Source organism: Corvus brachyrhynchos, unplaced genomic scaffold, assembly GCF_000691975.1.
Source record: "Corvus brachyrhynchos isolate BGI_N302 unplaced genomic scaffold, ASM69197v1 scaffold237, whole genome shotgun sequence".
Taxonomy (NCBI): Eukaryota; Metazoa; Chordata; class Aves; order Passeriformes; family Corvidae; genus Corvus; species Corvus brachyrhynchos.
Window position 1 is genome coordinate 165,162 of NW_008238959.1, and position 11,144 is coordinate 176,305.

The 11,144-nt window shown below is 38.7% G+C and overlaps 1 protein-coding gene across 1 annotated transcript in view; it reads right to left on the bottom strand.

Moving 5' to 3' along the window:
- The window catches only part of BPHL (biphenyl hydrolase like), a 19,505-nt gene that overhangs the window by 2,672 nt on the left and 5,689 nt on the right, over window positions 1-11,144 (bottom strand). The window contains exons 4-6 of the mRNA XM_017738596.1: window positions 7,038-7,191; window positions 4,594-4,725; window positions 807-930 (exon numbers count right to left, since the gene is read on the bottom strand). Of these exons, the coding sequence (XP_017594085.1) occupies window positions 807-930; window positions 4,594-4,725; window positions 7,038-7,191 (410 nt within the window). The remainder of the gene's footprint in view (window positions 1-806; window positions 931-4,593; window positions 4,726-7,037; window positions 7,192-11,144) is intronic.

An 11,144-nucleotide genomic window follows, 5' to 3' on the forward strand; every position in this document is an offset into this window, starting at 1 on the left:
TGGGAGCAGTGAGTTAAGTCCTTGTTTTGCTTTGCTTGCATGCGTGGCTTTTGCTTTACCTATTAAACTGTCTTTATCTCAACCCATGAGGGGTTTTTTCATTATTATTCATCTGATTCTGTCCCTGATCCCATGAGTGGGGGAGTGAATGGTACTGAGTTGTCATCTGGGGTTAAATCACATCACACATGAAGCAGATGGTGCCCTGATATTTTTCTTGTTTATATAGTAATATTTCTGAGCACAGCTGTACATCTTTTTCTCATTCTGCTTTTCCTAAAAACACTGAAAATTCACGGGACAGGTGGAAACAGAATCTCTGAGGTTGTTCTTCACATCAGTAGGGCAGAGCAGACAGAAGTAAACTGTGCTTCTCTCTTTAATAACTGGGAATCTCTCTCCATTCATAGCATCTAAATTCTCTGTTGAACTGAATGGGACAGAAATGAGGTCTCTTACAGCAAAAGGAATGCAATGGTCATAAAAACAAGTTTGCTTGCTTTGATAAATCTTAGGGAGTAGTGGTTCTGTTTGTGGAGTGAAAAGAGGAAAATGAACTTCATTTCAGAGGGCTTTAGGAAGGAACTTATTAAAATACTGTACTCTTTGTATTGCAAGAAAGGCCCAGCTACCCTGTTTGCACTGTAATTTTCTAGGGAAGTTTAGAATAGCTCTCTGTGTGGCAGAGACAACTTGCCCAGATACCTTTTTTTTTTTTTTTTTTCCCACACATATTTTAAACGCTCCATTTTGAACTGCTTCATTTCTCCAAAAATGGTATATAAAAACTCCATCATTTAACTTACCGAGAGCCTTTGATGTGCTTATGAATGTATTCTGCATGAGCTTGTGGGACCAAAGGGTCTTTCTCACCATGAATTATAAATGTGGGACATTTAATATCTGGCAGCAACTGTTGGCAGATATTACCTAGGGAGAAAACAAATGAAGGTTACACTTTACTTCAAAATTGTATGACAGATGAAACTGCTTCCGTAAAGGACTCTGAACTCCACTGGGTTCTAGCTACTGCCTCTCCTTGTGGATAGTGTGTGATTAATCTACAGAAGTATGTAAGCAGGACTATAATTAACATTTCTTACTCCAAAATGTTACTTCACTGCTATTGGCTGCATTAATGGATAATAGGACAAAAGGATAGAGAGAATGAAGTACTTCTGTTCTGCATTTCCCCCAGCCTCTCTTTGACTCTTCAAAGCTGATACATGAATCTCCTTCCCAGCTTTGTTCTTTTCAGCTTTAGAGTCCTATGGCCCTCAGGTTAAGCTGCATTTTGTTACAGTGGTTGTCACGTTACACGATTTGCTACTTTTTTTTAACAAATTAACTTAGGCTGTACTGATACCTGTTGCACCTCCCAGGCCCTTTGCTGTCTGCAATGCTCTAATGAATTGACCCTGGCTGAGTGCCAAGCACCCACCTAAGCCTCTCCATCACTCCCCTCTACATGTGGACAGGGAAGAGAAAACAAAACAAAGGGTTCCTGAGTTATAAGGATAGGACCAGGAGAGAGCACTCACCAAATACCATCGTGGGAAAAACAGACTCAATTTGGGGATATTAATTGAATTTGTTACTAACAAGATCAGAGTAGGATAATGAGAAGTAAAATAAATCTTAGAAGCTTCTTCCTGGGTTCTACCTCCTGTGCCCTGTGGTGCAGGGAGATGGGGAGTGGGGGTTATGGTCAGTTCATCACAGGTTGTTCCTGCTGCTTCTCAGGGAGTCCTTCCACTGCTCCAGCGTGGGGTCCCTCCCACAGGAAACAGTTCTCCACTAACTTCTCCAACATGAGTCCACTCCACAAGCAATGGTTCCCCACAAAATGCTGCAACATGGGTCACCTTTCCATGGGGTGCAGTCCTTCAGGTACAGCCTGCTCCAGCATGAGTCCCCCACTGGGTCACAAGTCCTACCAGGAAAACTGCCCTACTGTGAGCTCCTCTCTCCATGGGTCTGCAGGTCCCAGCAGGAGCCTGCTCCAGCACAGGCCTCCCACAGGTACAGAAACCCTCGGGCATACATCTGCTCTGGTATGGGCTCCTCCATGGGCTGTGGGTGGATCTCTGCATCTCTGTGGACCTCCATGGGCTGCAGAGGCACAGCTGCCTCACCAGGGACTGCACCACGGGCTGCAGGGGAACCTCTGCTCTGGACCACTCCTCCCCCTCCTTCTTCAGTGACCTTGGTGGCTGCTTAGTTGCTCCTCTCACACATTCTCACTCTGCTCTTCTCTGGCTGCAGTAATGTCTGCATAGTAACTTTTCTTTCCTTCTTAAGTATGTTTTCACACCGGTGTTACTGCCATCACTGATTGGCTCGGCCTTGGCCAGTGGCATGTCCGTCTTGGAGCAGGCTGGCATTAGCTCTGCTGGACACAGGGGAAGCTTCTAGGCACCCTGCAACCCCCCAGTACCAAAACCTAGCCATGCAAACCCAATACAAATGCATAACAATTTGATAGGAATTGCACTAAAACTATTCAAAGGCTATTTTTCCTGCCCATTCATAATTTTATGCTTACTAGTCATTAATCTCATAAGAAGTAATTTTAATGCTTTTGTTTAAAGACTTCTCTGAATTTTCTCCCCTTTTTTCCCTCATCCCTTAGTAACACAGTTTCTAAACTCGTTGCCTAACTTCTTCCCATGTTCTTGCAAGGGAATCTTTGGGCAAAACATCCTTGATGAGCTTTATGTCCCATTTTTCTTTGAGATAACTTTGTCTATTTGTAGTTGTCACCTTGCAGCTACCAACAGCTGTAAGATTAATGCTCATCCATGCACGCTTTCCTTAGCTCTAAAGTCAGAGGCTGTTTGAGTTTTACCAATTGCTTGGTTATTTATGTAGCCTTTGTTTGCAGTACAACTAGTGAAATATTTACATTTAGAACATTTTACCCATAGTCCTCTAACACCTGCAGAAATGTTGACTGTTTTTCAGAACCAAGTACCAAGTAAATTGAGGTTATTTATCTAGGGAGATAGTTGGCAGTCAAACTATTATTTCCTAGTTTTCAGTCCTAAAACTGTTTTGTAACATAACCACTAAATTGTATTTACTCTAAAAGCACAGAACAGCAAGAAAAATCTTGGCTGTTGAGACTTTATGTAACTTACTCAGTTTCCTTAAGTGTTAGCTCCTTCTAAAAGGTCATTTCTTATCGTATTTCACACTAAAAGCTGTCTCATTCAGGGAAAATAATCTAGTTTTAAAAACAGCTTGAGTTTTTGACCAACATTGGCTTTGCTGTCCTCCTTTTATCTCTGATGGGTTTTATTAACACCTTTCCTTATATCTGCTGTATCTGCGCCTTTGTTGCAGTGTCTTGACTTTAATTGCAAGGTTTGTAATCTAAGTTGGAAAACGGGTTTTTCCCAGCAAAAGAACCTGCAGTCTGATAGCTGCTCATCTCTTGTAGCAAACATTAGGCTTCTTCCAATATCTGACCCAGTTTCAGCATCTAGGTAATTCAGCTCCTTGTTACATGTTTCTAGGTGGCTTCTTTTTCACAGCCACTTAATCTCATAGTGTCTGAGGCACGTGCAGGCAGTGAAAGGATGTCACAGCCACAGATTCACCAGACTGGGCTTTGCATATCCAAAAAAAAAAAAAAATATATATATAAAAAATTTAAGGAGAAGCATTCCAGAAAGGGTAAAATAAAATTGGGACATAATTTGTTACATCACTTTACTGGGAGAAATCCTAGTGCTGCATTGATCCTATACAAAAAAATTATGGAAAAAATATGACATGAAGGAACGTTTTCGTTGTAGTACCTGCTGCCTGTTAATGCACATCACCTATCTTTCATTATGGGAGCTACAGGAAAATGTGTATAAGAGTTACAAACTCCTTTTTTCTGCATTATACATTACTGCTTTAGGCAAATTAAAAGCAAATTTCCTCTGAATTAAAATAGAACCACTGATTATTATTCATAATATCCTTGGCTGAAAAGGTCTATGTAGAGTAATTGCAAAAATCTTCAGGGATAAAGAATTATATTGTCTAGTTTACAATTTTTAAAATTATTTTTAAACACCTGAGCTGTTTCAATAGTGTCTTTAAAATGCTTTTTTTAAGTTCTGAGTTCTCAAAATCTGAAGTCCCTTCTTTTTTAACTCACACCATACTAGGTTTGAAAGAGTTTTTCAGCTCCCTTTTGCAAAAACTGGAAAGAGCATGCCTTACTTTTGGTACATCTTAACTATGTCACCAAGAGATAATCCTTGTACACAGAGACAGAAGAGGAGAAAAAGATTCTGCCTGAGCAGAATCCTTTCTGTTTAGCCTGCACAAAAGCAATGACTTAATAATGCAGTTTTGTGGTGGAACAAGAGGAGAGCCTCAACTGCTAATGTTTTCCATAAATGTTTTTCTACTGCACCTTTCTGGTTCTGTGAGCCATCTACAGAGTAATTGTATTACTCCTGAGTGTGAGTCACACCCAGCTTCTAATGCCATATGCAGAGTCCTTCCTTTACTGCTGCTAGAAGTAGTTAGATTTTTTTATCCAGGACTGCCTGCTATTCTAATTGCCTCAGCTCAATGCTGTGAAAGCCTTACCATCTGAATTGTCAGCAAAGCGTGATATTCCATCTACCCAAGCCTCACAGGTTTCTGCGAAGTACTTGTGTCCATACAGCTCTTCCAGTGGTTTCTTGACCTTTTCACTCCATTTTGAAACATCTCGGATGCCTACATAAAATAAAATTGAAATATGTTATGTCCTTTCCAGCAACAAGATAAAAACCCACTCCTAATATAGGGAAGTTTTCAAACCAGACTGCAAATATGTATTTCAAACTTGAAACTGCAATGAGTATTTTAAATAATTCATAGTACAGAAAGGGTATAAAAAAGACAGTTGTGCAATCTCTGCTGTGGTCTTCTGAGTTGTAGAGGAACATCTTGTCATTATGGTCACAAGGAACAACAGGAAAAAAATTAATAACCCAAGGACTCAGAACCATCAGAAGTTTTACAACTTTTTGGAATACTTTCACAGGAGAAGTTCAAGGGGTACTTTGTATATAAAAATGGGTATGTTTCATAACAGACTGCTAGACGTGGCAGTTCTTTTTTATATCCTTTAGCCTTTTGCATTGACTCATGGATGGAAGTTCTTCCATGGCTCCTACCAGCTCTCAGAGGAAGGAAGCTCTTACTAAGACATTCCAGCAGGCTGACATCATGGTATATTTGCCATAGTTTTACACAAAAACAAGTGACTCCACTTAGTAGAGTCCTGTGACTCATGGCAGGCTGGCTAAAGCTGTACAAATAATTTGACATTTTAGTTATTTATTTATCAGAGTCTTCTATTTATTTCCCTCTAAAATTTTCAGTACTGCTCACAAACTACGTATCCAAAAGGGTTATTTTCACTAAACTATATTTCAGCTGTACAGCTTTGTGCTGATAAAGTCTGAAACAAAGTTGGCATCGCAGAGAACAGGACAGTACTGAATCATCAAACAGCAATATCTGCCACTAGCAAAGGTTTTAACTGGTTTCAAAAGGGAATTAAGGGAAGAAAGGAGTGAGGTGTTAATTAACAAAGAGAACCTGTCCAGCCAAATGACAAAGGTAGCAGTGACTGAAAGTGTTTTATAACAGCATCTAATTGAAAATGAGTCTGTTCACCCCAGGCTAGGTGCTACTGAACAACTGTTTCCTTTATAGAATCTACTGTTTTATCCATGGGGCTTGCATTAACTTAAAAAGAGAAGGGAGAAGCCAACGTTGAAAGGACCAAATCAACACATGTCACTCCTGCGAAACTCTGCAGCTGAGGTGCACTGATGAGCCAGTTGTAGAAGACTTGTGCTGCTACTCTCAACTCTATCAGCCAGGGAGAGATGTTGAAAGCAACAATCCACAAAGAGGACAAAGGCCAACATTGCAGTGGGTGTTCCATGTAAACAGGACTTCTTTTTGTCGTTTTTTTTAGGGTTTTTTAAAATTTTTCTTTTACATTTTAGCCTGTAGTGCAGGGAGGAGATGTGCATTTCATATATGTACAATAAAAATTTAATAAATATAAAAACATGTAGAGAAAGAAAGCATTTTGTTTCATGAACTAAAAAATATATTACTACTCCTACCACTTTTAGTGTTAGTATAGGTGAGGTAAATACAGATGGGCAATACCTACACTTGTAATTTTGCTGAAGCCAGACGCATTTCACAGCTGGTATAAATCAAACTCCAGTCACTAAAATGAACTATACCAGGTTACATTTGTTGAGAGCCTACACAGTTAACTCTTTTCATTTCTACGTTCAAAAGGAAAGATGGTCCCTTTCTGAGTACACCAGCCATTCCTTCTTATTTTTCTTTATAGCGAGAAGCGATCTCAGATTCTATTTCACATGAGTGGAATAAGGATCAGAAATCCTATGTTTCTTTACTTTGCAAAGGTTTTCTAATGATAATAATTAACTAAAGGAATGCAAATGGTAAAGACAACTTGGGACATTTACTTGAATTATTCATTTGCTTCCTGAATTTAAACAGTAAGTTATGAAATTGCTTTCTTGCTGTCTATATTATATAGGTTCTAGAAGCAAAAGCTGTTAAGAACTAGCCCAGTGATTATCTGTGGACCTGGTTTAAAAAAGGTTGTGCAAGATATGAGGTAACAAATCAAACCTGGGGTTTGATAGTATTATTTGGAATTTATTTTTAGGAATTTGTTATAACAACAAAAATTTGACTTTCTGAAAACTACTGATAATCTATTATAACTTCTGCTTTTCATCAGGGTAAGTTGGTAAGGGCTTGTCAAAAAATCTGTTATATTGCCCCTAGAGTAACTGTTGGAGAGTTTCTCACTATAAATTTAATCTATCCCTATACCTCGCAACGTAGTGAATTTTGTGTCCTGTCTCTTTAGGTTTGTTATGTCCTCAGCTCTGTCTCCACTTAGCTGTTGCATGACTAAGATTCTTGGGTCAACTAGAAATTAAAATAATTCATTTAGAATACAACATGCAGTTTGTACATACCATTGTAAATTCTCACATCCTCTTGAGTAACGCTGGCATTTGCTCCCCAGACAACCAACTTGTGGATAAGATTTGGGTACTTTGCAGCTGCAATGAGCGCTGTAATTCCACCATCACTCCACCCCAGCAAGGAGAACTTCTTAAACTTTAGTGCCTTGATTCATACAAGAAAGTTACATGCAAATCACCAGCTGGTTTTACAAGCAAACGTTAAATATTTCTTGAAAATTAACTGTACAGTTTTAGGCACAACACACACAGCTGAACTATAGTTAGCTTTCATAAGAAGATATAATTTTCTTGCTATACATAAAAATACTAAAAACCAGGTCAAATATTTAGAAAACAAGAAATTACTCCTGCCATTTCAATTTTCTATAACTCTTTAATGAAACAGGCAGTAGTCCTATTAGATTCTTGCTGCATTTTAAAAAGCCCTCCAAAAAAAAGAAAAATTGATTGAAAATGGAGGGTAAAGACCTTTTCAGAGAGCCTGATGATATGAAGAATCTGTGGATTCTCTTGGTGCGAGGTGGGCAAAGACTATCACAGGGTGGATGGTATGCAATCCAAGATTAGGCTAAACTTAAGAAAAAGAAAAGTTTAAGACTTGAAAAATGGAAACCAGCTATCTGATTTACTGATACTAGCTGAGCTAAAAAAAAAAATGTGCTCTGTAACAACCAAAAAATACTTAAAGTATTTTCTAAAGGATTGTATCAATTTTTTGTTGCTAATTTACATTTTCTGAAGCTTTTAAGTGTATATTTTAAATGTTACTTCATGGTGAGTTGCAATTCAAAATATTAATAATGAAATTCCTCCTTGAAAAGGAAAGCATAGGGCAAAAAATATGACAACCAAGACCTTAATTAATTCTGACCACTGACAGGACCCAAGGGAATGGCACAAAGCTGAGTTGGGGGAGGTTTAGGTTGGATATCAGGAAAAGGTTTTCACCCAGAGGGTGGCTGGGCACTGGAACAGGCTCCCCAGGGAAGTGGTCACAGCATTGAGCCTCACAAAGTCCAAGAAGCATTTGGACAATGCTCTCAGGCACATGGTGTGACTCTTGGAGTGTCCTGTGCAGGGCCAGGAGTTGGACTCAATGATCCTGATGGGTGCCTTCCAACTCAGCTTACTCTGTGATTCTGTGATAATGCTTTCTACTACAACTTGAAACTCTTGTTTCCTCATAAATGACTATATGTGGTAGGGAGTACTGGCAGTCACAGGAGAGAGGATTTTGTGTGTGTTATGTTATGTTTTCTGTGGGGAAAGAGGGGGGGAGGTAAAGGCACTCATGAGAAAATGCATCTGAAGGTTGTAGAGGAATGATATTCAATGGTTAGGCAATCCTTGCAGTTTTGCATACAGAAACTTTGGTTTGTGAACTCATTCACAAGAAAATATATTTCACAGGGTTTTTTGCTTTTGTTCTGCAGAAATTACAGACTTTTAGATGTAATTAAGGAGGATATTTTACTTTTGGAGGGAAAAGAGCAAGTTAGTTGAATGAATTGCTTTGGTATTTGGTGGTGTTGGAAGTCCAGGCCTGCTTTGTTGTGACAGAAGAAAGGAAAAATGCAGGTAATGAGAAACAACTACAGAGAGAGAAAAAGATGTTTCTACTGTGCTTGTAAACTTGATGCTCAAGTGAGGCATAACTTTACTAATCAACTCAATATTTAGCAGACTTCTATCCCTATTAAGTTTTTGGCTTCATCCTTGGTATTCTGCTCACTGTAGTGTTGACCAATTTTAGATTTCACTCTGCAAAGCTGTAATTACTAAACAGAAAAGAAATAAGGTAGGGGAAAGAAAGGGACGTGTAGTGTAAGAGCTGATAGCAAGAAAAGGAAACTTTGAATTTTTGCAGCCGATCAGAAGTTGGTCCTGGTCTGCTGAAGAGGTAGTTAATCTGTGTCCAACTTTCATTATTGTGCTGCTGAAGTGTTCCTGGTGTCTTGGCAGGTTTTGGGGGTTGGCAGCAGTGCTTGTAGAGGTTAAGTTTTTGATGTTGCTACTGTTCCCCTACTGACAATAGCAAATTATGGAGCTCAAAGTTGGCTGATGGATGGAATAGCTGATTAAAATTTTTATTCTTCATGACAGGTTATTTGAGATCTATTTGCCTCCAGTATTTCTCTTGTTCACTAGCCTTTATCTTGATGAATTCTTTGGGGTATCTTAGGACGCCTTTCTAGCAGGAGAAATTTAATTTATCCTTTGCAGCCTTCAGAAAAACAACGTGATACAGCAGCTGTGCTGGATAAGGTATGCATGTTTGCTTACTTTAATTTTGAACTACAGATTGCTAACCTAACATGGGCAGTAACCTGAAAGCTGGTTGCACAGCACAGTCCTGTGGGTGATTTTGTGCTGCCTTCACCCTGTGAGTGAACAAAATTTACTTTGAAGTCACCTTCTCTGTGCAGGCCTGTGTGAAATGCAATCCAATTACCACATACAACAGTGAGCTGCAATACAACATCACTCAGCACTATATGTATGTTTTTACTGCATCACAGGGAGTGTAGCACAAGCAAAAGTTACAGGTGATCTACAAAAACATAGAGAAGCCCAAGATCATCCTTTTGCTAGGACAGTAGCTTTGAAGAGTAAGAACTTCTTAAATATCAACACAAATTATTTTCCTAATAATTGTTTTAATGCTATTGACTTTGCTAGCTAGACATCGGGGTGGAAGATAGCAAAGAGGACTTAGGTGCATTATACTCCTTCTATTTCAAGCAAACTCCTTCACTGAACACAAAGAGGGATACAGAACAGTGTCTTCTGCATAAAGGTGCTAAATACTCTGCAGAATTTAAGCTTTTGTTATTTCATAGAAACCTTGCATCACTCACAGCTCCAGCAGAGACACCAGAATCTGAAGGAGACTAGAACAAAGGTTCTAGAGGCTCACCCATACGGATGTGTTTTTTGGCTGATTGTAGGCAGGATGATGAATGTAAACCATTATATTCTGGAAATCATAGTTGGAATGATTCCTTGGGATTTGTGCTATCCTTTATAACATCCTAAAATAGAAGCAAGTTACCCACGCTTGGTAACGTTTTAGTAAGTTGTTATTACATGCTTATATTGAGAAACATCTTCAAAAAAACAGGATGCTATGTCTCATTTGCTTTGGCAGCTCTAGAGATTGGTAGGCTGCTGTCCTGTTTGGCTGCAAGCTACATGGTTACACTCCCTTTGAGGAAAGCTCTGTTTAATATTTTGCATTTATTAGTATTTGAACAGAGACAAGAAGGGGGTTACAACCATTTAGACTGCAAGTCTGTCACCTATTTATGGCAGCATCTTTATTTTCTTTGCTAGTGTAGCAGAAAACATTGGAGATTTACAGTGCAGAGAGATTGCTTTTATGGTTAGAGGGCAAATCTGTGTCTTAATCCCGATTCTGCTGTCAGACTTACTTTGGTTCACTGTGCAGAATACACCAGGAAGGCCACATTTCCAGTTTCAGATGGGTTTTCAGCAAGGTTATTGTTTATTACAGAAATACAGTTGGACTGACTGTCTGAATCTTGCCTCATATTTTTTGAATTTTAATGCTCTGCCAACTCTCTTAACATGACTGAAGAGACTGTACATCTTAATATAAAAAAGCCAAAGTATTAGTTAAAACTAAACCAGCAAATAGTGTCAGCAGCTATAGGACAGAATAAAAGAGGAACACAGAAACACAGATTTGAATAAAAAATTCTTCAAGAAGGAGAAATAATAACAGCTTTAGGCCATATTCTTTATAACTGCAACTGCTGTGTTAGTTAGTAAGATTTGGTATGGTCACAGGAAGACTTTGATTTCTCACAATGATTTCAGTAATCTGCTGTAAAATGCAAAGCATCAAATTAATTTTTAGAATCAAATGTTTCCTAAATGGGCTGCTCAAGGCATAACACCAAGATTCTATTCAATAGAAAATTTTCTATGAGCCTTTCAGTATGGTAATCCCTTCAACTAAGCTACTTCGCATAGACTTTGTTTTTTACACACACTTTACCTAAACTTACATAGTTCTTGGCTGCAAACCTCTTAGGGTAGGGTCTTGGAATAAAAGCAAAATGCTTTATATTA